This window comes from Diadema antillarum, unplaced genomic scaffold, assembly GCF_040938485.1.
Source record: "Diadema antillarum isolate AM-2024a unplaced genomic scaffold, OU_Dant_1.0 seq00000070_RagTag, whole genome shotgun sequence".
Taxonomy (NCBI): Eukaryota; Metazoa; Echinodermata; class Echinoidea; order Diadematoida; family Diadematidae; genus Diadema; species Diadema antillarum.
In genome coordinates, this window is record NW_027271169.1 from 461675 (window position 1) to 489064 (window position 27390).

Here is a 27390-nt window from a genome sequence, read left to right on the forward strand (position 1 = left end):
TACGTAAGATGTAAAGTTCTACAAACCAAAGGAGTATAATGTTCACACCACTGCCACATTTTTCTTGGGGTTTACATCAACAAGTCTGATCAAATCTGAAGCCTAAAGGTACTAATGCAGTCAATCTTACATCAACATCCAAGACAGCATGTTTACAAGGATAATAGTTTGATGTATGCAAAGTTGACAACGATGTTGTTGCAAGTGCTACTGCTCTTTGGACATTGTATACGTCTCTTTCCTGCCATAATGTGGTGCTAAAAGTGCCCCACAATATTGGATGGGCTTGGCTTTTGTCGTTCGAACACGATGAACAATCGGCGCTTTGATGCCGCCCAAACGAAGGCAAGTGTTCTTTTTTGCATGACACCATGACTGATGGGATATTAGTTGTACTAAGTACTGGATACACCATACCATAGAAGTGGTATTTTTGTGTAGGTTTTTTTTTTTTTTTTTTTTGCGCTCAATCCAGTAAGAAGAATTTTGCATGTATTTATTTCGGTGAAATCAAAAGATAAAATACTATTACATATTGCAAGCAAAGAACTTCATGTATCTTATTTTTGTGCTAGTTTCGTGTCTCGTGAAATGTGTGGGAATTTCCACATTGTGAAAATGTCCACATTTATAGTATATTTAATTAGTAAAATATTTCCTAAATTGGGACTTGTCAGAGAGTTTCTATGATTTAATTTGGGATCAGAGTCACACTTAAAGAATGAAAAAAAAGGTAACATTCCTTCTCAAGATATAACGATTAGCAATTTGTCATCTCGGCCACTTTATATGACACACTGATGTCACACGAGGAATGCTTTCTCCCCAAGTTGTCAATTCTTTAAATATCGAATAATTTGCAGAATTTGTGAATATAAAAACACCAAGAAATATGACACATATATAGTTATCCAAAAGAATGGAGTCATTATCTCAGAAAATAACACATCGTGACACCTCAATGTGCCATAGGCATGTTTTGAAGAGTTCATAAGAGTAATCTACAGAACATGAACTCTTTTAAGAGTTGGAGCAAATCTGCGCTAGATCAATTTCAAAATTACTATTAAGCGAATATGCACATTAGCCAAACGCGCGAATGGCACATCGGTGTAAATGTCACTGCTTGCATTAAGTTGACTCACTGGGAAATATGTCTCACAGTCTTCTTTCTTTCTCCAACTGATATGTAGCAGAGCTGACTGCTGTATCCATTAAAGCTACATGCAGCTGTTACATTTTTCAGTCAAAAACCCTTCCCAATCAACACATGTGATGATTAAGACGTACAGTGGTTGGCTAAAACAATACACAGTAAATTGTTCTACCTGTTGATAAGTGATGCAAACTATTTTGCAATATACATAGGATATGCACATTTCATGAAAATAATTCTCTTGAGTGCTTAAAGATCAAATGAACAGAGTACCACATGTAAGCATTTTTTCTTCATACATTTCAGCGCAAGTCTCCATGCTCTACATAGCTTCACCTCACAATAAATACATTTACGAAAGTCTTTCACTCTTCTTTAACGAACTACAGCAAATAGATTTATGCAATAACAGCAAATAGAACTCTGGCCGTAAAAAGAGAAAATAGCAAATGTGTCCCTGTCATATATAGTGAATTCATGTTTTCAAGCAGTTTGCATACACAATGTGGGGGAAAAAATCCTTTTTTTTTCACAAAAAAAAAGGCATTCTTTCTCTAGCATTCTGTTTACTAATATTCCAAGAGGAAAAAAAAAAATGGCACATTTCCACAGCAAATAATGCCAAATTTTGTAACATATTTCACACAGCATTTTACACTGAAGAGTTTCATTAATCTCCTTTTTCTTTTGTGTGTATGTTGGGGGGGGGGGGGGGGGGGAACAGGAGGAGGTGTAACAGGTCGCCCATCATCATCCAGCATACATGCTGTGCCGCAAAGCACTCTGTATGGCACAGAATACAGGGGTGCAAAATATCTTCTTTTTTTTATAAAATTACAAAACATGTGATAAGAAATGGGATGCTGATTGCCACATGACATTTCACACAGATCCGTCGTTCTTATCAATCGGCTTCGCCATGAAAGTACTGCGACTTTATAGAAATATTACTAGTGTCACATTCAGGGGAGGGGCAGACAGTCTCCATACATTAGATACGACTATCACTAATGGAAAGATGAAATGCCCTGTTTCAATACCTGCAACAGTTTTTCAGTTCTTGGGTATACAGCATTTCTACCACACAAAAAACAACCAGTGAATAAAGAAGCAAACTTGTACCCATTTCACCTCCAGTAAACACAAAGTTGTCAGAGGTATCATATTTGGAATACCCAAGGTAAGTCTCTCAATGAAAGGTGGACAAAGAAACGTACTACAGACAAGCACAAAAACATAAAAAACAAAAATCTGTACCATGGACTGAAGTCACACGCTTGCAGTCCATTTTTTTCCAGTCTCATTCTCATGAAATGTGATCCTTTTTTGTTTTGTTCTGTGCCTAATAAACTCTTGATTAGTAAATCAAAATCACCCACACGATTCCATCTCGACTCGTCCGAATAACACACTGCAAGAATTTGTTTTCAATGATGATGAGAGAGAAGGGGGAAAAGAAGGAACATAAACGGGAGAGAAACGACGCAATGTCCGGTCATGAGCTCATGGCGTGCTTCTGTGTCCATTCCTTAGCTAGCCGGCAATAGCGCTCCCTGTCAACCTTGTAGATTCTGGCTATTTCAGGCACCAGCGGGTCGTCGGGATTCGGGTCGTCGAGTAACGAACAAATCGAGAGCAACACTGTGTTGGGGGATGGGAACAAGAAAACAACGACACCATCACAAAGTACCAGACGGTAATATCTGGATATCAAATTTGAAATGATAATGGGAGAGCATACGTAAAATAGTTGTTGTTTCAAAGCGGTGATGATACAGCCAGTTTTCATTATTCATCATATCGCATACCAATCAAACATTCGATATTTATCGAAGAGGGCATTTTCACAAGGTTTGCAATCTTGAAGAAGTGCACAATTATGCATAGTGAATATCATTGGGAAATACTGAATTATGTATTGAAATACTGTCATATAGAAGAAAATTACAAACAAGTGAAGTTCTTTGAAATTGGCCGAGTGAAAAAAAGTAAATGCCAAAAGGTTTCCACTTTTACAGCAGAGCAGACAAGGTTAAACTTTTATGTGCTAGGTGTAAATCCCCTCTGTGCACACATTATTCTGAGACAGCAACAAAGCCATGCTCTTGAAAAACATTCTTCTTTTCAAATTTATATAACTTTTAGTGACAGGAATGGAATCGTAAGAAACGCTTTGTACCATCACATTTGGCGATTTATCGATCGGTTTGGCGGGTTTTTGCATTTGAGCAGAATATGTGACCTCAGCACGCCGTCGACTGAGTCAGGCGTGCTTACGTGGCACACAAAGAAATAAGAATCTCTCCTTACCTTTCGATATCGTGAGAGCCGGTGACCACTGAGAGCGTAGGATGTCCAGACAGATGCTGCCATTGCTGTTTATGTTCGGATGGTAGATTTTTGTCGTAAAGCTGATCTGTGAATGTGGACAGAAAAAAAAAATGAGAGGGTATGAGCATTGCACACGAACGGAGCATGATGACTAATACTGTAAATGCAGAAGTATTAACAGTACATTAATCTTTCGCACATTCACAATACTTTTGGCTAGCGCAAATTCTATAACCTGTGCTAGTTCTATAACCTGCACAAATATCACGAGTTTTCTCGATATCATTTACATTTCTCAGCCTGTTTTGCACAAGTTGAATTGTTTGCTTCATTAGTGTTGCTTCTTTGGTAGAAGTGTGTGTTTGTGTGAGAGCATCTGCCCTAGAACTACACTGTATAAGCAGTGTTTCATATGAGCACATACCTGTGTAAGTTAAAGCGTGGGCCGTACATTCCACTGGATCGGGCAAGCACATTAATTTTAATGCCGGAAAATATCAAATAGAATTCTGTCTTTTCTGTGAAGCAATGCTTCTGTGAAGATTGCTATGTAGCCATCCACAGTGTTCAATGCATTATGACACTCTCATATCTCTGATGTTGCCACGGCTCAACACTACAATGTATGTAGGAATCCAAACATGCACAGAGTGGGCGTAGGCAGAAACAAAAGCAGCCATGTATGGATCTGGTGTTGGCAACTGGTTGAAATTGACAGTGCTCTAATAGAAAACTTTCACATGTCCTCTACACTCTGCAATTTGATATTCATCTCATAGATTCACTTCCATGAACATAAAAGTCACTCCTGACATGACTGTTTGGTTGATCCTTTCTGCGCCATGGACTTTGGACAATGTACACACCGCTTAGGGATTTTCTGTACTAGTCAGCACTCAAAGCACAAAAAGGGTTAAAGGGAATGGTATACTATGGCATACTATGGGTTGAGGTGAGGATTCAGCTTTGAACGTTTTGTGAGATATTTAGAAACCACTCTATGGAATGTTAGAGAGCATACAATTCTAAGAGAAACTGAAAGTTTCTTTGATGAAAAATCAGTTTTGAAATGACCGAGATATTCAGAAACAAGGAAAAACAAAGCGATCCTGATAAGCAGTGGCCTGTCGCATTTCACTAGGACTGCTTTGTTTTGATATCTCAGTCATTTCAAGACTTCCTCATTAACAAATTACATGTTATTTCATATTTATATGAGGTTTCTCATCATCTCACAAACGTACAGTACACATACAAAAAAGTTGGAAACCTGCAGCTCCGTCTAAACCAGAACTGTACCATCCATTTCAGAACTGCGAGAAGCCAAAAGAGATGGAGGGGATTTAATTCACTACTTACAATACCATGAACTAAACTTTCTTTCAGCAGTGGACATCCATCATAAATCAAATTTTGTAGCATTCAATAATGCACCCTTTTTATCTTTCTCTTATGCCGTATGTTGTGACAAACACCAGATTCACTCTCACCTTTGGTGGTTTGAAAGGGTATTCTGACGGAAAGATGATGTTGAGACTAAAGATTCCTCCCGCATAAGGACTGTCTTTCTGTAGGTGTTTAATGAGGAAAACAAGACAGATTAAACAACACGCATTGAAATGCTCATGTGTTTTAAATGAATATGTTTCTGACACATGCCATACGAGTCATATAACAATTCGCACAAGATTTCACAATTACTGTAAAAACATACATTTTCAGGTTAACGAAACTTTTACTAATTTCGCAAGCAGCCAAGACTTGTGAGAAGAAGAGGTTCACAAAAGTTTTTGTCATCACAGCGCATTGAATGCCAGTACAATGCTGTACACCATGCAAGTATTGTATTGACCTGTACCATTGCTGCAACAGTTGGACCTAGCATACTATCTAATATGATTACAACTGCACTTCCAAATTGAAGGCATTTCTGTTTAACAGGCATCAAAACAAATACTTTCCAATACTGTCACGATATTTCGTTTTGTTTAATAAAAGCCCCTAAATACTGCACACTAGATATTCATCTTATCAAAGCTAGATCTAGAGGTACATTTTTTATATGGACAGCAATTCGTGAAAGTTTCATGGCGCAAAACAAAAGAAGAAGAAAAAAAAGAAAGGTCAACGGCTTCAATTCACATAATTCCATGCTGTGAATGTTTCTGGTTTTTCAGTATCCTGTGACTTATGGATTGGCCCTACAGCAACAGATACTGGCATTTTATGCGTTGCATGAATAAAAAAAATAAAAAAAATGCAGGAACCCCCTAATTTCAAGAGCCAGAGCCAGTGACAGGGTTTGACACAATCACAAGCACTGTATAATGTAGAGTTTATCTTTGGTTCAAATCAATACCAACTCTCCCTATAGAAGAGATACTGGTCTAAGCTTACCAATCTCAAATATTGTGCTTCTGGTGAAAGATTAACCTCAAATGGAAATATGACTCAAGCACATTAATCAGACCTTACCACAATTGATTCAAGCTGATAGAGAGAAATACATTGTAAGAAAACAAGGAGAACAAAAAATAAAATGAAGTAACACAACAGACTGCCAAAGCTACAGTAGCTTAAAGGGGAAATCCAGTCCAAATATAAGTTAGTCAGATAAGAAAGAAAAAAATATTACAAGTTAAACGGTAAGATTTTGATCAAAATCGGATGAAAAATAAACAAGTTATGACATTTTTAAGCTTCGCTAATTTTTGAGGAAACAGTTCTTGGACGGTCAATATGAATATGCAAATGGAAAAATGAGCATGTCATCCCCTCACAATGTGCCATATATAGTTTGTACATAAAATTTTTACATTTCAAGTTTTTCATTCAAACGCAATTATGCCCGAGGCTCAAACCCTGATATATCTAACCGATCACTATTCTGAAGTTATCAAACTAGGGATAACTTCAGACTTCACTGACAGAAACGTTGAATTTTCATCATTTTTTTTTACACGATTAATGGAAAATTGTGAGGTTACGACATGGTCAGCTCACTCATTTGCATGTATTCATATCCACTGTACACAAACTGTTTTGCAGAAACCAGCGAAATTTCATAACTTCCTTACTTTTCATCCGATTTCAGTCAAGTTTTTTACTGTTGAACTCTTAAGATTTAACTCTTCTTTTTTCTTCATCAGACTAACTTGTTTTTGGACTGGATTTCCTCCTTAAGTCCCCATTCCCATCCTCCAGTTAGACCAGGGAGGAGCCTTCCCTGGTTAGAGTTACAGTATACCTTGTAGCTGCACTCATAAAAACATGCAACCCTCCAACAGACAAACTAACAAACAAACAGAAACAATAACAACAGCAACAAGCACAATCATAACACTTGATACTTACTGGACCCATTATCTTTGCAGTCCAATGTAGTACTGGAAAAGAAGGAAATTGTAGAACAAAAATAAGCGTTCAAACTTGCACTCAAATCAATAATGCAGAAGATGACTAGAAAGCTATGAAATGGTGTGAAAATATAAAAGATTTCACTGACCACTCAGCCATCATGTACCTCACTGAACATTAATCTTAATGGGCAATTGCAAAAATGAACATGACTGTTGCGAATCGTGGTATAAGGTAGTCATCACATCCCGTTACACAGTAACCACAACTTTGCACATCCCCCCCCCCCTTTTTACCATTATTCTCATTTGATATTGGAGATGGGGAAGAGGGGGGAACATTCTTTACCAGGTAAATTTCTACCCATTGCTATTTTACATGGCCAAGGTAAAGTTCCTGTTTAAAAAGTTCCTGTTTAACCCTAACTAGGCCGGGGGGGGGGGGGGGGGGGGGGGGGGGCGCCCCCCCTCGACGTTTCGCTTGATGTATTGCTATCGCAAGAAGCTATCGCCACGACGTTTCATGACTTTTTTCTTTTGAGTCTCCCGCATCTTTTGACACCAAATTTGCGATGCCCGGCCGCGCGGTTCTGAAGTTGCGCATAAATATGCACGTGCATGTCAGACCAAAAATTGCTCAAAAACGTGAATTTGTGTACAATTTCTATGTAAACTGTGTTTACAGGCAAATTTCATAAAAGCATGATTATTTTGGGGTTTTATTGATTAAAATCAATTAATAACATATTTTCTTGTTCGGAATAATGTCGCGGACAAATTTCATCGAAAAAACAATGAAAAACATAAAGTCGACAAAACAAAGATATACATAAGAAATTTAAAAAACAATAAAATACTTAGGAAATTTTTTCTGATTGCACAATCTTTTTCTCTTACATTTGCTAAGGACACTAAAAAGAATATTTACACAAAAAATGTGCCTGTTTTGAGCTTTATTTAGTGATTTATACCAAATTGTCTGATTTCATGCATCATTATGCATAAATTAGCATAATTTAGTGTAAATGATAATTTTTGAAAAAATTAACTTCATGGTACTTTAGATTACATCATAGGCAATGTGTGTGCCAATTTTGGTCGCGATCGCGCGGTCGACGGCCGAGATCTGGAGGGGGGGCCTGGGAGCCCCCCCCCCCGCTCCATCATCTCCCTAAATAGCCCGGCCTAGTTAGGGTTAAAGTATAGCAGGAAAAGTTCCCATCCTTACTCTTCAGGAGAGTTCAAGTATCAAAGTAAACTGGCATTTTCACTTCAAAAAAAAAAAAACTGAACAAAAACAGGTGCCAAAAACAGCAGCAAAACAGACAGTGCATTGAGGTTATGACCTTCTTGCACTTTAATCACCAACAAACTACTGTATTGTACTCACTGTCTTCCTTTTCCATGCCTGCAGAGCAGTTTGCAGGTGGGTCCTTCTTGATGTCACTAAGCTCCTGAAATACACAAGACAGAGAGAAGGGAAAAAAGATGAGAAATTTGTCCCTCAAATATACTGTGATGGTATATATGTACAAACAACCATAATAGTGACGTGAAAATGAACACTTTTGGCTAAAACTGGCTGCAACGTGGTTTAGTGTACATGTATGTCTGTACATGTATGAACACAGATTAAACCTGGCCTCTTAAAAGCTGGGCAGCCGCAGACAAGAAAGTACAAATGTGACACTATAAACGTAAAAATCACCGTTGAATATCATCATTTCTCTTTCAATACCTGTGGCTTGGAGTATGTGAAAAATAGCATTCTTAATTTCCTCTCCGATCACAGGTTGTCTACCTTTCTAATGATGCCCAAATGCATGTGTGAATTGAGTGAATGCAGCGATATTAATAGAAAACAGAAGTGAAGTTTGAGGAAAAATTGGACAATCTATTCAAAAGTTATGAATTTTGAAAGTTTCAGCACTACTATTGCCTGATGAGAAAGTACAACAGTTTGTGACTTCACTACCCTTCACACATTTGTCAGCAACAAGTTGAGGGAATGCAAAGTTTTCATTAAAAAAAAAATGAAATCCCACAAAATCTTCCAGGAAATACTTTCTACACCAAAGGGGAAATAGTCTCCATTAGCTGAAAATTTCTTGAAATATATGTGGTGCATGAGATGCATGATATTTCCTTTATTGGACATACACTGTATGTACATGTACCAGCAACTTCAGTGCACCCCTTTTCCAGTAGAAACTCTTTCATCAACTTTCACCCTACCCTTGTTCCCCTTCCTCCCACATGGATATTAACTGTCAATCAAGAATTCTCAAATGTTGGGAGTTTCTCAAGACTTTATAAGCACAGTGCAGATGGTTCTAGCATACATGTATTTCTTACATCACTCTTTGAGAGAAAAACACCTTCCCAAACTCTGATGGTATCTGCAGTGTGAATGCAGCAACTGTGTTTCTTGCGAAGCAAATAATATCTGCAGAGATAATGCTTTCAAACCACACACCCCAATATGTGATGCAACCCATGGTAGTATAAAACACACACATACACAAAGTGTAAGTAGACTGTGGTCACAAACAATAACAAAGATAAAACAAAAACACCAGTTTCATGAGACGCAACTCTCACTTTCTCTTTTCCACATGGATCTGTGAAATTGTGAGGGCACTTGTATACGCATGGAAAATTTTACTACACACAATAATACCTATCACTTTGTGATGTCTAGTTGGCCAATCTAGACTTCAATGCATCATCATCTACAGTGTACACTACATGATGCACAGTACATGAACATTGTAGTCTAGCTTTAAAGGGGAAGGCTAGTACAATTGTAACTGATCAGTGGGAATCAGTGGAAATGCTGGGAGATGATTGTTCCAATCCTTATGGGATTCATTCAAGAGTTCATTGTATATCCATTGTTGTGTGAAAATGATTTGCTTCAGAATGGTCTCATATTCAAGTAATGTGCAGTTTAATGCTTCCAGGTTAGCGTCCCTGGTCAGTGACGGAGCATTAATCTGCACATTACTTGAATATGAGACCGTTCTGAAGCAAATCATTTTCACACAACGATAGATATACAATGAACTCTTGAATGAATCCCATAAGGATTGGAACAATCATCTCCCAGCATTTCCACTGATTCCCACTGATCAGTTACTAGCCTTCCCCTTTAAAGGGATGGTATAGCTGGGTATAGTTCATTTAAGATGAGGTTTCAGGTTTCCAACATTTTTGAGGATTTTTTTAAGATGATGAAAAACCTCTTACGAAATATGACAAAGCATACAATGTATAGTTTTATGAAGAGGAATTCAAAGTTTATTTGATGAAAATTGTTTCTGAAATGGCTCAGATTCAAAATGCACCTAAAACAAACTGATCCTAATCAAAGGTGGATCGCTTTGAGTCACTTAATATAGTTTTTGCACATCTCAGCCATTTCAAAAGCGATTTTCATCAAACAAACGTTTAATTCCTCTTAGAATTGTATGCTCTTTAACATTTGATTAAGTGGTTTCTTAGTATCTCACAAGAAGTTAAATGCTGAATCCTCACCTTAAACCAATACTGTACCACTCTTTTAATATTAATACACAAGTTTGCATTCAAAAGGCTGTATTCTTACATCCACTGTTAAAAAATTTACTGGTTCAACACATGTATTTGTTGTACACTCATACACGTACATCACTTGTACATGTATCAAAACCAAAATGTAGTTCTTCTATGCCAGCAGAACTGTCAATTACTGCTCTAAAACGTCCACTTGAAGAGCTGGAATGCAGCCAAAAGGAGACCGCACATGTGATATTATTATAAAAGAAAACCACTTTCAACTTTTCTTACCTGCCCCACATAAATTTACAAGACACACATTCATTAAGTGGTGAAATTTCATAATGCTACTCGTATTTATAAAGTGTAGTTTGAATACCACATGATTACAAATGTACCTGTATCCCATTCAACAGAGTGCCCAGTGCTGTGTACCCACATACACTAAAATGTATTGAATCCGATCGTAATGCAGCGATACACCCAACGTTTTTTAAACACGAATGCCAAGCACAAGCACTTGTATATATTGTACCTGGTAACTGTGCATTAGTTGCACATACAAAATTTTATGTGTACGCTGTGCCTACTGTACCCAAGGACTATCATTCTGACTTTTGCCTTATTCTCCACATTGCAAATTATAAGGAAAACAAAACAAAAACAAAAGAGAGGAAAGACATAATACCGCTGGCACCCTTCAGGGCAAAAGCATAAAATGATCCACACTATGATGTTACATCCCAGAGATACGAGTGAGTACATAATGTTCCGGGAACTTTTTCGGTCTTACATATAGTTGTATGTACAATACTCCCAGTTGCTTTTGCTATTACCCATGTTTAGTGACACATGAGCGTGTCTGTGTATTCTGTTGCATTATACATGGACACTACACTATAAAGTGCAATACTGCAGAGCTACAAGTACATACAGTTGTATTTTACTCAAGATTGTCTGAATATCTTTCTTTCCAAATACTCCAACATGCTCTCAGTCTCACCATCATGGTTGACAATATGGCCCCTTTTCATAAAAAGTTGATATGATAGCAACTCTTGCTGGGATGGCAATTGTCATAGTAACGACAAGAATCCAGCTTCCTGATTGGCTGTTGCTATGGGACTTTGCCATTCCAGCAAAAGTTGCTTTCCTAACATCTTTTATGACATATGGGGCCCCACATGTTTCAGGAATGTAACTGTCTTTTCTGATTTTCACGTAACAGGAGAATTCACAGGAGAAGAAAACGACACAGAAAGTTACCTAATCTCATCATGTAATGACTACATTGTATGATCAAAATGAAGAAGTTTCCTACACAAACGAGTTGTGCAACCAAATGAGGAAGTGCATATGACTGTAACACAAATTGGCTGAATAAAACACAATTTAGAGTGTGCGCCATGCACTAATTCATTACAAACTGTATGCGATACAGAGAATTTTCAGGAAATTAGCATAGAATGATAAGTACCTTAATATCTATGTCTGATGCCATGTCACATGATATGACTTCCCTCTGCACTATTCTCACCCACATTTTATCATGAGTTACAGAAGAAAATGAAAATCCCTTCTCTTTCAAAAAGAGGATGCATGTTAGTAGCACCTATTGTAGGTAATGGTGTAGCCAGGGTCTAAGGCTTTAAGGGATGATGAACCATGAATGTTTAATTTTCTTTATATTTTCTTTACATTGTTCTATGCCTGTGACATCACAAAATGTAGCAGTCTTTCTCATCCAGTGATGACGGTAGTGAAACTTCCAAAACTTGTAACTTTTGAAGAGATTGTCTGATTTTCCTCCCACTTTCAATAAAGTGTAATATTGCTGTATTCACTCAATTCACATATATATTAGCCAAAGGTGAACTTGTCCTTTTTAACTGTGGTCGAGGTGAATTACTCAGTCTCTGCTGTAACTTTGGACCCAAATCTGTCTGCACATAATATTTAACTTTGGTGGTGCAATATAGTCGTCATGAACACTAATAAAATTATTATATGCACGTTGAATGGTTCAAATGATTTAATGCCTACCAGCCAAATCTACACTACCCTTCTCGCTAATGGCTAGACCTGCCATAATATGATGATTGACTGATCAAAATCTATGGCAGCCTCGAGTCTTGACAAGTAACGTTATACTGACAGTCTAAATGCCTAGTCGACGGAATGATGTCTACATCATCAACCTTTAGGGTTAGGTTTTACGGGTCAAATACGGTCCGTGGAAGCAATTTCAGGAAATTACTCTGACTGAAGTGCTGGTAATACAGAGCACAAGCATACAGACAGTTTTCCCCTTGTGAGAGAAAAACACATAAACAGGGCCAGAGGAGCGTTTTCAAAAGTGGGGGGCAGGGGGGGGGGGGGGCCCACTTCTGGGTTTCATGAGCTTACAAGCAACAAAAAAAAGTTCCTCAGCTCATCACTCCCCTTCCATTTCCAGGTTTCTTTTTTCTTCAGCTGACAAGCAAAAAAAAAAAAAAGGTCTTCAGCTGCCCGCCCTCACACTTTAAGATCTCTATCTATTTCTTTTTAGTGCCACTTACTTATACTTCCGGGTTAAAAAAGTGGGGGGGGGGGGGGCCAAAGTGATGACACCGTATGTATTCCTTTGTACGGTGCCGCCAGCCATGTAAAAGATACTGGTTTGAAAAGGATCCAGTAGAGAAGCCTCATACAATGTACAGTGTCTAATTAAAGTATTAAAGTGTACATCCTAATCAAGTGTTAGGCTGCAAATGGTATACACTACGTGTACACACTGTACATTCTACGTTGTATGAGAACCACTGAGCACGAGGTTGAAGCAGAGTGGCTCTACGTAATGTCAAGTGCAGGGATGCCACAGGTCCATACAGATCAACAAAGGTAATTGCTTGATTAGCCATGCAAAACATCAGTGCGTTGGTGCTGCAATATCTCAAATTGCTTCCACCTTAGAGTAACCAAATGACAGAGCATAAATCAAAACATGACTGAAGAGCAACCTGTGATATGATGATGGTGTCATTAATTTCATCCGTATGTAGGTAGAATGACAAGATGTTTACATGGACAATACTGCATACAGTATATTCCACAGCCTTCCTCAAGACCCCCGTCCCCCCCCCCCCCATTATTGCAAAATCAAGGACAAAAAGGAGTATCATTATTCAATTAATTTAGGAAACTACACCTGTTTTTAGACCAAGTGCTGTGAAAGTAAAATCTTGACAACCTAATATTGACAGGACAATCAAAGGGAAGAGAGATAGAGGGAAAGGGATACCCCATGTATACTACATATTTGTAAGCAGAAGTCAGGTTCTGAAGCCTCCTCCAGCAGCATTGAGCAGCCTTTTAGCTCACTATAAACAAACAGAATACTGTGCACGCCATATATTTCACGAGTATAAATTTTCGCGAATCGGGACTTCCCAACAATTTCGCGAGTGGTTAAATTCGCGATCGTGGAGTCCTGTACTGAACGGAGAAATGTGTACGCGTACGTCACATTCATATTGGCATCAGAGTCAATATTTTCGCATGTTTTTAATTTCGTGAATAGCAGCTGACTAGCGAAATTCGCGAAAATAAAAACCTCACGAAATACTTTGTATTCAGCGTATGATACAGTATGACGGCAAAGGTGATCTGATGCCATCAGGTTCTGAAAGCACTTTACAGATTGTACACATGGCATTGTTTCACAGCCTCCTATACAGCAGATTCGAAGATGCTCGCCAGCAGTATTAACACTACAGGTTTCCAGAAGTGCTTTTTTGCCATTGCGGAAGCCAATCACTGAAGGTCATCAACCACTAATGAAAACAATAAGCCAACGTAAACCGACTGCCATTGATAAACACTGCACAACATGCACATTTTTCCGCTCATCACACTTGTGATTACATAACACATACACTGTAGTACAAGTTTGGTATTCAAAAGAGTGCCATTTATCGGAGGGGAACTCGGTTACCATGAAAACACAGCCAGACGGGGTCTGCTTTGGCAAAATCTGAGCATACAGCACAAGCAGTATTATACAGTGTAGACAAGCAATCAAATTTTTACAAGGCTTTTCGAAATCGCTCTAGAAGGCTCCAAATTTTGACTGCAGTATCGCTAGGATAGTAGAGAGATCGTACAGTATTCTTGTGAAATCCGTACAAAACGGACTAACAGACAATTGATTGAGAATGGCATTAAAAAAAAAAAAAAACATCACAAGCTATCACCTGCTACTGCTGTACAGATAGGAAAGCTAGGAAAGCTGGATCGCCAATGTTTTGATAGCACATGGCACATAGAAAGATGGAGAGAGAGAGAGAGAGAGAGAGAGTGAGCAAGATACACTATGTGCCTGTTGCACCACCTACAGTATTGTATTCATCACAGATATTTACAAAAAGTGATGGCTCGCATAGATCGATAAACATTGTTGGCCTCCAATGTAGAGAACAGTACATGTGCACGTACATTGTACATGTATGTATGTACAACGGTATACAATGTGTACTCTTTAAAAAATAGATAAATAAACAAAAACAAAAAATTGTGCCCCATGCACATTCATGTACAATTGTATGTACATGTACGCCTACAATATTGTACCACGGAGGTTCTTCTACCTCCTTGATGGTACATTGTACACACACACACTGCAGTTCACAATACTGTATGCTACACATTGATTACTGTACATTGTACGTGTACATATGCCTTGGTTATTTCAGTGCTCTTGGAGTGTACAGAAATATTGCTTGTGAGCCAACAAAGGTGACTGTAAAACACGATATATTCACAGCATGAAAATTTCGGGAATTGCCACGGGTATCCAATGCATATTGTGTAGGCAAGAACTTTCGTGTGCATTTTAATTTTGCGAATGTTGGCACTCGCGAAATTCGCGAAATTAAAATGCACGCGAACATTCCTCGTATTACAGTATTGTTTCCTAAATCATTACATTGTAGAGCTCTTCAACATACGAATGTGTATGTACATGTACAATGTACTGCAAAAGACACTACAGAAATACTGTGCACAATGTATTGTAGGCCTACACGTCCTGTACATACAATAAATGTACAATATGACACAAGTGAACATGCACTTGGATTTATTGTACACTTTCTGCCACACTTTTGTATAGCACATGTAGGGCACATCTAACTTTACTTTTGCTACAGAATGGTGGCAGTTCAGTGAATCGCCTTTAGTCCATAACACTTGTATCAGGTTTGGAGAGATGAACGCACATGAATGTACACATGCGTACATTTGTACATTTTATACATGTATTAAATGAAGAGCACAAAGATGGCTTTTCTTTGTTCTTTTCAGATCTTTTCGAGGAAAAAATACCAACAGACCATACCATATGACTACAGCACTCTAAGTAGTCTGTCATTGTAAACAATACAATGAAATTACATAATCTCACACTGCAAGAACTGACACTAAAGCAACAATATACAATAACAGAGTTAAAGCGGGAATCATAGTATGCATATAGTGTCACAGGCCTAGGATTGTTTGTTTGTATGTTTGTTTCTTCAAACAGTAATACGGCAGAGAAACATCTCATCAATGTGTGGCTCTAGTTAATGGATCTCCATAGCTGGGATAGTGTACCCACTTGACAATAACTGCAGTGCAAATAGATTGATACAGTGTAGAACACAGTGGCAAGCAAGCTGTGTTATGACGTTCTGTTTAAACCGGCACAGCGCTTTTGTTTACCTTTCCACCCCATCAAAAAAAAAAAAAAAAAAGGGTATTCCCCTCTCACACTCCACACCCTGTATCCATGAAGCTGAAATGAAAGTCAGGTGCATGTACGGGCACAATGTAAATTTGCCCTTGGGAATACAAGTTCAAGCAACATGCATAAAGAGCTTTCATTAACTCACAAACAAGAACAGAAACAAAACTGAATGTGAACAACTCTCCGGCCAAACAGCACTCACTACGGAAAGTAATAATCAGGGTCATGTACAACTGTACAATACATGTATAAAATGTGTACATACAGTCTATTGCATTCCCACTGAAAATGTGAAAATCATCCACCTTTGATGAACAATACATTGTACTGGTATGTCTCAGAGTGCACATCTGCAGTACTTACAGTGTACTGTAGGCTACTGTAAACCTTATCGCAGTACCACATTTCAAATCAATCAAAACCACCCAAACTGAAGGAAGTTAGATTCAATCCACAAGATTTCTGCACTGTTTCATCAATTAAATGCTGTTACCATGGTAACGCATCATCGAACATCACAAAAAACTACAACAGAACTTCTCTTGCATACGTACAGAGCATGTCCTTCTTATTGGAGTCACATGAGCTGAATTGAAGGTCATATACTTAAAAACTACGGAAGCTGTTTGTACTGCAACATTTATGCATGTTTTTTAAATTTGCTGTTACCATGGCAACACATTGATACAAAGCGACACACAAAAACACATTGTGTCTTGCACATCTGCATAGTCTACATAAGCTGTCACATGTGCCAATTTTCAATGCTGAAAAACTGAGGGAGTTAATAGCTCAATCCACAATATTTTTGTATGATTTTTATTCAAAAATTGCTGTTGCCGTGGCATGCATTGCTCTACTCTGACAAAAGATGCAACTTGAATATAAAAGTGCAAATTGAGATACAAAGTCTTGTCACCTCAGGGATGATATGCTGCTCTTATACACTTAGTTGAAGTGTGGATCCACATCATACAATGTTGTACTCAAGTTGACTATACTACAAATGGTGGTTGCAGGTACAGTAGGCCTACACCCTACAATGTACTATGGCAAAAATGACATCAAGTCAAGCTTCTTTATCATGTTTTAGAGGTCAATCCATTCAGATCGTGCACCCAGAATTGAGTGAATCTCACCGCGAAAACGCCTCTGGGCTGCAACTGGCCAAACGTACAGCTTTTTGTACATGTACATTGTACATGTGCCTCCTTGTGCAACGCGTTTGGAAGAAATTATTCTTGTTCGCTTTCAACAAACAAAAATAACTTGATTGGGATGAAACAATGTTTCTGAACATGTTTGAAAAAGAAATTCTCCGTAAGTATGAAATCTGCTACACACTTTGCCCACTTGCTGTCCCTTCTGCCCCAGATACAGAAAGTTTCAGTTCATACAGCTGTACACCGTATGTTCTGATGTCTACTGTAAAAGTGGATATTTTTGCGCGACTAATTTTTCGCGCTTGGCCGGGTAAGAAGAGTTTCACGTGTTTTTAATTCCGCGGAATCAAGGCATCACGCACGGGAACATATGGCAAGCAAAAATATTTGTGTACTTTTATTTTCGCGCTAGTTTCTGGTTGCGCGAAATACGCGAAAATTTCAACACTGCAAAAATTTCCACTTTTACAGTATTTTACAGAGTAATTTCCAGAAAATGCATGGTACACACAAAATGTATGCACAGTGTACAGTATGCTGGTCAGTATCTACTGTACAGTGCACTTACTGAGTCTTCTGTTTAAGGGACTGTACAGTACTGGTTGAGGTGGGGATTCATGTTTTGAACATTCCTATAAAGTGGCATAATGAGAAACCTCTTATGAAATATGAAAGAGCATGTACTTTTAAGAAGGATTCAACGTTTATTTGTAGAAAATTGGTTTTCAAATGGCTGAGATATCCAAAAAAGTGATAATAATAAAAGGCGACAGGCCACGCCTTTTATCAGGATCTCTTTGTTTAACCTTGTTTTTGGATATCTCAGCCATTTCAAAACCGATTTTCATCAGATAAACTTTTGATACCCCTTAGAATTGCATGCTCTTTGACATCTCATAGAGTGGTTTCTGAATATCTCGCAAAACATTAAAAGCTAAATCCTCACCTCATACAGAACTGTACACACCCATTAACATAGCAAAAGTCATATATTTTCACATGGCACCAAAGCCTAGCACACTCTGGTCACAAAGTTTCCTTGAATGCATGTTGTTACAGACAATGTAAGCAGAGTTAACTGTAAATCAAACACCATCAAGTCAGGGCTGCCAACACTGGAAACTAGTAGAGAGTGAGACTCCCATTGGCCAATGCTATAATTTAGGAGTCAAAATGAGTGAGATCAATAGAAATGCATGCAAATGAAATAAAGTTTTAGAGTGAGAAAGGACCAAAATGCGCGAGTCTCAAGCTCAATGCATGAGAGTTGTTGGCAGCCCTGTCAAGTACAAGTGTACAAATTGTATACTGTTTTACATGTTCCAGCTACAGTATTGTACATGTATATCATACACTGCACATACATGTACACTGCAGTCATAGTGTTTTCTCAAATGCATGTTTTTACAGCATACAGCATAGTTCAGTGTCGGATCTACGTACTACAGTGTATGAGAGGTACAAATGCACATGTATGTACACTGTAGAGTCTACAGAGTACACAGAGAAATGAAACTATGGTATCTACAAAGTGAAGCTGCATGAATTCCCTTGCTGAGGACACTTACAAAATACAAAACTTGCAAAGGAGGAAGTACATACATACTGTACACTACAGGACCCAGTGCAACACATGATTTGATCTTTGCCGCTGGGTGTTTTGACACTTTATTTCTTCAAACTCACTTTCACAATGGAATTCTCTTACTTGTGGTGTGCTAGGGCATGTTTACATATGAATCAGCAGGTCTCACTACACCAATCAACCACTGAGTTGATTTATCACTACAGTGACACAGATTATAGACAGTGTCAGAGTCTTTCAAGGAAGCATCTACTCTACTGTACATTGTACTTCTGAAGTTTGTGTGTCCCATTGCAACCCACAAAATTACAGTTGTAGATTCCTTTCACAACGTAGGCTATGGTACATGTACATTGTATGTAATGGAGGGTAATTCAGACCTTTCCACAAAATAATAAAACTGAAAACTTCTTTATGACAAGGTGGAGGTTAATACCAACTGAGATTTCCAATGAATTTATTTGCAGAGGGGTACGTACATACTGTACTCTTGAGCAACATGGGGTTTTTACCAGTTTTTCATTCCGTTTGTGAAAACTCTTGAGGTTTATTTACTGCAATATATCATACACAAAGTTGGGAGACATTATTTTTCAACCACGCAAAATTTTGTGACATTTGCTATTGGTATTAAAAAGGGATGCACGAACTTTATGATACTGTACATTATGCAAATATTGTCAAATACTGCATAATATGAACATCATGTACATGTACATCGGACATGTTCAAGACCAAACTGGAACTTACAAATGTAATCAAAAAGAAGGGCAGGCAGTTCATTTTTCTGGACATAGTACAATATGTATTAGTAAAATGCACAAGTGCAGAACACAAAATGTACATGTACCTGTACTTATAAGCTACAGATGAACGTTACATAACTTCTGTCACACATAAAACGATTCATAAACATGCCCTAGCACAGTACAGCACAAGTACAGTGTAGGATACCGGTACTGTTTCCTATCTAAATAGTGAAATTGAGTATTGAGAAGTGAAGTGTCAAAATATTCAGCAGCAGAGATTAAATCATGTGTTGTACTGGGTCCCACTTCCTCCTTTGCAAGTTTCGTATTTTGTTAAGTGTCCTCAGTAAACGGAATTCATGCAGCTTAGTTTGAATTTTCCTTCTCAGGACAAAATGGTGGAACTACAGTGTAAGTGCACACAGTATATACCTGCATTTAAAGCTATGAAAGTTACATTAGTTCTGTCACAGAAATGCATACAGTAGGTTTGGTTCTGGCACTAAGTAGTATTCAAGAATTTGGACCACTTTCCCAGTTTGACAGGGCAAGATGGCAGCCCATTGCCCGCTTTGTTCTGCAAATTATTGTAGATCATGACTTGCAAGCTTAAAGAAATGGAATACATATGTGTATAGGTACAATAGAGAAGGGAATGCTACAATAAAAGTATCCATGGGTGTACAATCATCGTGCACTGTACTGTGAGACCTATTTGTACATGTATACATGTACACGTCTGTACACCATATTAAGTTTGCATATTTAAAACTATCGAGAGTCTAGAGTCCCATTGTGTCAAATTAGAGCAAGTCTGTGAGACACAGATCACGAGATACAGAGAAGGCAGTATTAAACTGATTGGTACAATGTACAGCTGTAGACTGGGCCTACATATTGTAGGGGTTCATGACGCTTGCCATGACCTTTTCATGGTTACTCACAAAATCAATAGTATCATTTCTAGTTGTTGCATCAAAAAGGACCTTGTGATGTGTAGGATAAATGTACAGTATGGACTACACTGTACTCTCAGTGATAAAAAAGGAAAAGAAAGGTTCCACAAAGTGTGAACATATCATTTCCTTTCAGGCCTGTCAACAGAATCCAAATTGCAGGATATGTTATGGAAATCAATAATATATTTTTAAATGTTTGGAACAAATCATGAACTGCTATTGGATATTTCATAGTGTACGAAAGGTCATACAGACCTGTGTTACCGTGTACATGTAACAAATGTGTATCTGCTATGTACAGTTGAACCTCTCGTATCCGGACAAGTCGGGACCGGGGCTCATCCGGATAAGGGATTTGGTCGGATATGGGAGACTCAATGCTTTATACATGTACGTATACATACACATGTACTGATGTAGCCCATTGTACGTACCACGTATAGTAATGTGTATACTGCAACCTTTTCAGTGTTACACTCAGTAACAGACCCAAAAATAGAGGTTCATGTTTGCAAGAATGAAATCATTTTCTTTTATAAATTCTTGGGATAATTTACCTAAATAATTATTAAGAAATACATGTATATCAAGTAGATCTTGAAAATAAACAGTACGAGTCGACGAAACTACGCTTCAAAATTTTGAGTGTTCAATATCATTCGTTGCTCAGCCAATGACTCGAAACAATGCATGTCTATCTAGTCATATCGTCGGCTGTGTATGGACCTATATGTGGCAATGCGATATGAGAGGACTCGAGCACATAATCTGTCCATGTTCTTGCGATGATTTGGGGGTGTTTGGGGATGTTAAAATGTCTGAAAGTAAGCAATTTGGAAGGAAATTTGATGTAATGTATGTTAATCATGTTGGAAGTAATATGTACTTCATGTGTGTTTGTGTAGGAGTTTTAAGGAGTTGGGAATCCCCCTTTCCTCCCGTAATTATTTTTAAAAAATCACGGCGAGATTGCGTCCGTATAATAGAGAGATCTGGATAAAGGGAGGCCGGATAAGAGAGGTTCAACTGTACTTAATTTTAAATGATACAAATACGTGTTAAGACTGCTTTGAACTCAATGAGCACTTCCATCGAAATTCTATTTTGTTTTCATTTCAATAATGTATATTCACTTTTAAATTAGGTTGGCTTGGGTTTGAATAAACTTTAATAGGGCGTATTGTTAAAAGAATAGGGCCTACAGGAGATGTACTGTTGTACATCACTTGTATAATAGTCTGTAGGATACTCACACAAAATGCATCATACCATCTTGGGATGATGCAACAAATTACTACTGTACACTGTTAGGGTAACTGCAGTCCAAAGAACTTTATGTCCTTCCTCATTCTAATGCTTTTAACTTCATTTGCCTATCCTGTTTCTTCTTGTGCCAAATTCCTGACTTCCTCAATCGTCACACTCCATAATATGCTTAAATATTTGATACCTCATTATGAAAGCATAAAACTGTAGTCTGCATTCTTTTGCCTGCAATAAAAATATTGATTGTGTCGTTCACACTTTTTCACTAGAAATATTTCACAGCAATGGATTACTGTATACGCCAAATATTTCGCGAGGTTTTTATTTTCGCAAATTTTGCAAGGCAGGTGCTATTCGCGAAATTAAAGACACGCGAAAATATTGACTCTGATCCTGATGTGAATGTGACGTACGCATGTACACTGTACACTTCTCTGTTCAGTACAGGACTCCACGATGGTGAATTTAACCACTCGCGAAATCGTTGGGAATTTCCGATTCGCGGAAAGTTAGACTCGCGAAATATATGGCGTATACAGTACATTGTTTGATCAAATCTCCAGTCCTGAGCAGAACAGCACTGCTGCCTTCTACTCTGTCAGAATAACAAATACAAGGTACAAAATAATAATGAAACTAATAATAACAAAAGTAATAACTTGATAATTCTAAAAATCACAACTCCATGTGCAATGGAAAGGGCTCTACTCCACTGCACATGACAGCATGACTGTAACTCACTACAATGGGTATTACAATGTACATGTACAGTGTACAATGTGTAAATGCACACGTACATAACTCATACATCCAACCTTTTTGCCTCATTTGAAAATTCATTGCTCACTTTTGAAAAATTTGCTGACCCCTTTACACATGATGTCCTGAAAAGTGTAAAACATGTGTGGTGGACATGCAGAAATTTCATGAAAATTGCCATACGGTGGTAATTTTCTTCCCCTACTACAATTGTATTACGGGACAATACAGACTTATCTCAAGTTATCAAGTACAACCCTTCTGATAGACTGATATGTCTGCGCTGTCAACACATGAGCAAAGTGGCATTTCAAATATTCTTTATGACTTTATACATACAAGTCATGTAGAATGTACAGTGTACATAATTTTCCTTTCATGATCATTTGAACCAAACAACTGAAAGTAATCCCACACACAAATCTAAAAAAAAAAAAAAAAAAAAAAACTTGCCTACAAAAATATGAACTTCCAATGGCCTGAATGGCTTTGCCTCTGAGGGAAAAGTTTGTGTTTCTTGCTTTAAATACACAAAGTATCATGTATCCATATCAAATTATTGTTATTTCTAAGCCTTCCTTGCACATATATACGTATACATGTGTATTTCATGTTTTCTTTCATTTCAAGAAGGATACATTGTACATGTACTAATACAGTACTAAAGGAGGAAATTTTGCGCAGTTAATTTTTCACAGCATATTACACAACACTGTTCGGTGATTCATACATGATTTACCAGAGCATGTTACTGTATTGTATACAGTGTCAACAAGCACCAGACAATGCCATGGTGGCTCATCACTGTGGGGAGGTTGACAGAACGTTTAATCTCTTCTTCTGAAGCATGCCTGTGGTATGAGGTGCCCTTGTAGCACACTTCCCGCACGCCTACCACCAACAATATGTATGGTATTACAAAACTACAATAAGTATTCAGAGGGAGAATTAGCACATAGAGTGTACTTGTACAGTATGCCACCATATACTGTGTTTCCTTAATTACTGGTACTACTTGTTAATTTCTTCTGATGGGGGATTCTTTTGTTAATTACAACCTGTACCTGTTTGAATATCAAATTCCTTGTAAAATGGACACTGTTAGTATGTAGGCCTACTGTATTCAAGAAAAAAAAATCAGGTTTGATCAAACACTTAGTGAAGAATATCAGTTCTTTCAGTGTAATACTGTATTTTGATGACCAAGAACAGTATTAACTGGTCGTGTTGGACTACAATGCAGATGAATATCACCAAACTTCTTACAGTGTAAACTCGTTGAAGACTAGTCCAAGGTACGTTTGTACACTATATACTTGGAATGGCATCAACAAATGAATGAAAAGTGTGTGTTAGCAAAACAGCTGAACATTGAGGGGTTACTTGTACAATGTGCTGGTCATTTATTTGAATTAAATATGGTACATATATTTGTATTAGCCTGTAATGTGAAATAACAAATTCTATACAGCACAGCTCATTTGTGGCCTGATTCGCTGTCAGGCAGCTTTTGTAGCAAGGTACAGAGGCAAGCTCTGGACTATCATGGCATGCTTCCTGGCCCAGCTGGCATGTGACTTTGCATGCTTAAAAAAATTGAGGTTGAAAGCTTCCACATAAAATTTGCTTATCTTTCATTTCAATTCCCCTGTCAGTTCAAAACATAAACCAGCACAGAGGTATTGGCCTGAATCTACATACATGTACATATACAGTGTATCATGTGAACTGCATTACAAGTGTACTATATTTTGTACACACGAACAAGTTGCACAGTGTACACAAAGGTATATCAAAACACTACTAGTATCATTTTATTGGAGCTAGTAATTGCACCAGAGGGCACAGTCCTGTGAATCGCGTGGCAAATTACCTACTGTACACTAGTTGCTTTGTCATACCATACAAGCTGTAGGCTTGGATGGCACGCTGTTGAGAGTGTTCGTACAAGTATGTATGCACACATCATGAATGGACAATTCTCTACACACAATTGTACAATTTGTACTCGTAAATGCATGGCTTGATTTCCAGACAGCAGTTAACATTTAAAAGTCAAGTCATTCCAGGACAGAGATCACACATTTATGTCATCAACATTCAAAGCCAATCCATTTTTATGTGCTTTGCGCGCAGTGAAGTGCGTCCTAGCGTTAGTGCGCCAATGAATACGCGGTCGGTTTAAAAGACGTTGGTCGATATGTAGTAGGGCTATCCTATGTACATGGAAGTCTAAATTTATAACTTTTTTAATGTCACCTGCTACAGAGCCAGCGCTACAGTAGCTGTCAAGTGTCATCTACAGACTTAGCCTGACCAGACCGCTGTGCGAAGCACAGCGGTCTGACATGTGTTAGTGTTTAAACGTTGTAAACAATCGTCACTATTGACCGATTCGGGTTCGTTGAGGGCAGCAGACATTTTACGGCACAGGGTGCAGCCATAGTGGGTGTATCAGCCGAACCCCCTGCTCTCCCCCACCCCGGGGCAACATGTTTATCACGCACTTGTAACAAAGGTTCGCGCACTACCAAGCATTCGCGCACTCAGTACGAGACGCCTATTGGCTAAAGCAGTTTTTCATTCTGCGCGCGTGCTAATGTAGGGAGAGGGGTGGGGGAGTGCGGAGGGGGGGTCGGCTGATACACCCACTATGGCTGCGCCCGTGCCAAAAATACACATAGCGCGTCACAGAATCGGTCAATTGACGGCAAAATCACATAAAATGCCTTTTATTTTGTTTGATTTTAAGAGTAAGATAATTTTTACCACTCACCTACAGCGTATTTTCCTGATGGTTGAGTTGAATTCGGCGTTTTGTTGGTATCCAGACCTTATTGTTGAATTTTTCGGAGTAGATTGTGCGGTGGCATCTTTTCCTTCGAGAGCTTCACAAAATCCACAAACTACCACGCATGCGGAACCGGAAGTGGTTGTGTTTTACATTGTACATACGCCCATGCCCCCGTGCGCCCGTGCGCTTTATGTGTTACGTACGTAAAGCTACAGCACTCGTATCCGCGCGTGCTGCGCCGGCAATGATTTGACCTTTCTATGGGTCATCCCGACTAGCTCATCACTTCCGCCCCGACTAGCTACGTTGCAGTATACAAAAAGTAGGAGAGTGAATGCCATTCAAATAACACGCAGGTGAGGAGTGAAGCAGTACGGACGTTTACAGACCTGACTTTAGCCACGGATTTCGGTGAGTTTTTGACGTAATTAAACAAAAAATCGCATACCGATTTTTGAATGATTATCATAGATTACGGGGATTCCTTATATTTTAGTTTTCCACGATTAACAAAGATATTCATGAAGGAAATGCACACCCACCGCTGAAAAATAACGTCTGCGAAGGAATAGACATGCAGCCGCTGTCGCGACTGCATGCATGTAGTTCTACAGACTAAAAGTTTACATAATGAAAAATGTACTGTCGCACACCCATCCCACTTTATCGAGATTCAGGTTCAAGGCCTATTTACCAAGTCATTCTCATGTTTAATGCACAAGACACAGTACAAGCGGCCAGAACAGTTGCCCTGGCCCTGCCCTGAAAAATTTACACACTGCACTGCACTAGTAAACGATGTAACAATACATGTTAGACTCTAAGTTTACACTGTAACACTAACAGTTATACATAGTCACTCATACTCATAGAGTCCACCTCTCTGATTAACATTAAATTATAGACTCTAACGTTACTTAATATTTACACAGAGCCTTTTCACTCAACTCAGCTAGCTCAGTCGGTGCAGTGTTTGGCATAAGTATCAGTGTTGATCACTGCCACTGCACTGGCACTGCACTAGCCACTAGACTCTACTTGTGTATAGATCTACTGGTCACTGGACACTGCACTACAACAAACAAGACCTACAAAAGGGTAGTGAAGACTAGATCCAGTTGTAAGGCAGGGAACAAAAACTAGTGAATGGGTTCAACCCATCCATAATGCCATACAATTCATGTTATACAAGTTAATGCGTAGCATTGCTATTATATGAACAGTGTCAATGATCGTTTCCGTAGTAAACAAGCACAGCTCACAGCACAGCCAGCATTGCATTGAACTGAACGCTTGCTGTATATTTGTAACGGCAGAAGTTTCAACAGCCATTCATTCACATGCCCGGACTATAAGCAACAATTTCACAAACAAGAACTACAAACCTTCCTCAATCTTTTCATCGCCATTGTGTGTGAGATGAAATCTGTCAGTCAGGCGTTCCCTCCTCTTTCCAGAATCTAAATAGAGTGGATATTTCGGCAAGAAAGAGACTACGTGCTACACTCCACTTCGTTTGGCTGGCCGCTATGCTATTGAATCCCTTCGTGATCAATTACTATACTCAGTACATACGTACAGTACGTGTTTCGGTTGTACTTTTGTACGTACAATATATTGTACACTCGATCGTATCGCGAGAACTGTCGAACGTACATGCATGTACAACAGTTAACCATCTATGGACGCGGAAGAACAAGCTAACGCACGCGTACGGACACGTTTAAAAGTTGGTGATAAGCAAATTGGGGATAGAAAAATCGAGAGGGTGTGCGCGTAATTAAAAAGAAGAAGAAGAAATATAAACAGTAAGTAAACATTTTTAACAGATAACATCACACAAAAAAGCGAAGAGCCAGAAAGCAAAATGGAAAAGAAAACAAGGTTTCATTCAGCAATTGTGCTGCCTCAAAAAAAGAGTGACTGAGGAAAATATCGGTAAAGAGGACATCCTAGTAGCAGGGGCGGATC

The 27390-nt window shown here is 38.5% G+C and overlaps 1 protein-coding gene across 1 annotated transcript; it reads right to left on the minus strand.

The window, feature by feature from the left end:
* Nucleotides 1–1862: 1862 nt before the first annotated feature.
* LOC139726018 (ubiquitin-conjugating enzyme E2 D2-like) lies at nucleotides 1863–26930 on the minus strand. Its single transcript, XM_071637098.1, has 6 exons — nucleotides 26805–26930; nucleotides 8234–8297; nucleotides 6842–6873; nucleotides 4978–5055; nucleotides 3467–3572; nucleotides 1863–2797 (listed from the first exon to the last, which is right to left on the minus strand). Exons 1-6 carry the CDS (start codon nucleotides 26826–26828, stop codon nucleotides 2652–2654), a joined length of 450 nt encoding a protein of 149 aa, XP_071493199.1. The 5' UTR covers nucleotides 26829–26930; the 3' UTR covers nucleotides 1863–2651.
* Nucleotides 26931–27390: the final 460 nt, after the last annotated feature.

Excerpts from the sequence above, each read along its gene's own strand:
- LOC139726018 (XM_071637098.1), bottom strand. The coding sequence starts at position 26,828 with ATGGCGATGAAAAGATTGAGGAAG. Across the intron at positions 5,056-6,841 it reads CTGCAAAGATAATGGGTCCA|AAAGACAGTCCTTATGCGGG; the intron begins GTAAGTATCAAG and ends AAACACCTACAG. Across the intron at positions 3,573-4,977 it reads ACCCTTTCAAACCACCAAAG|ATCAGCTTTACGACAAAAAT; the intron begins GTGAGAGTGAAT and ends CCACATTCACAG.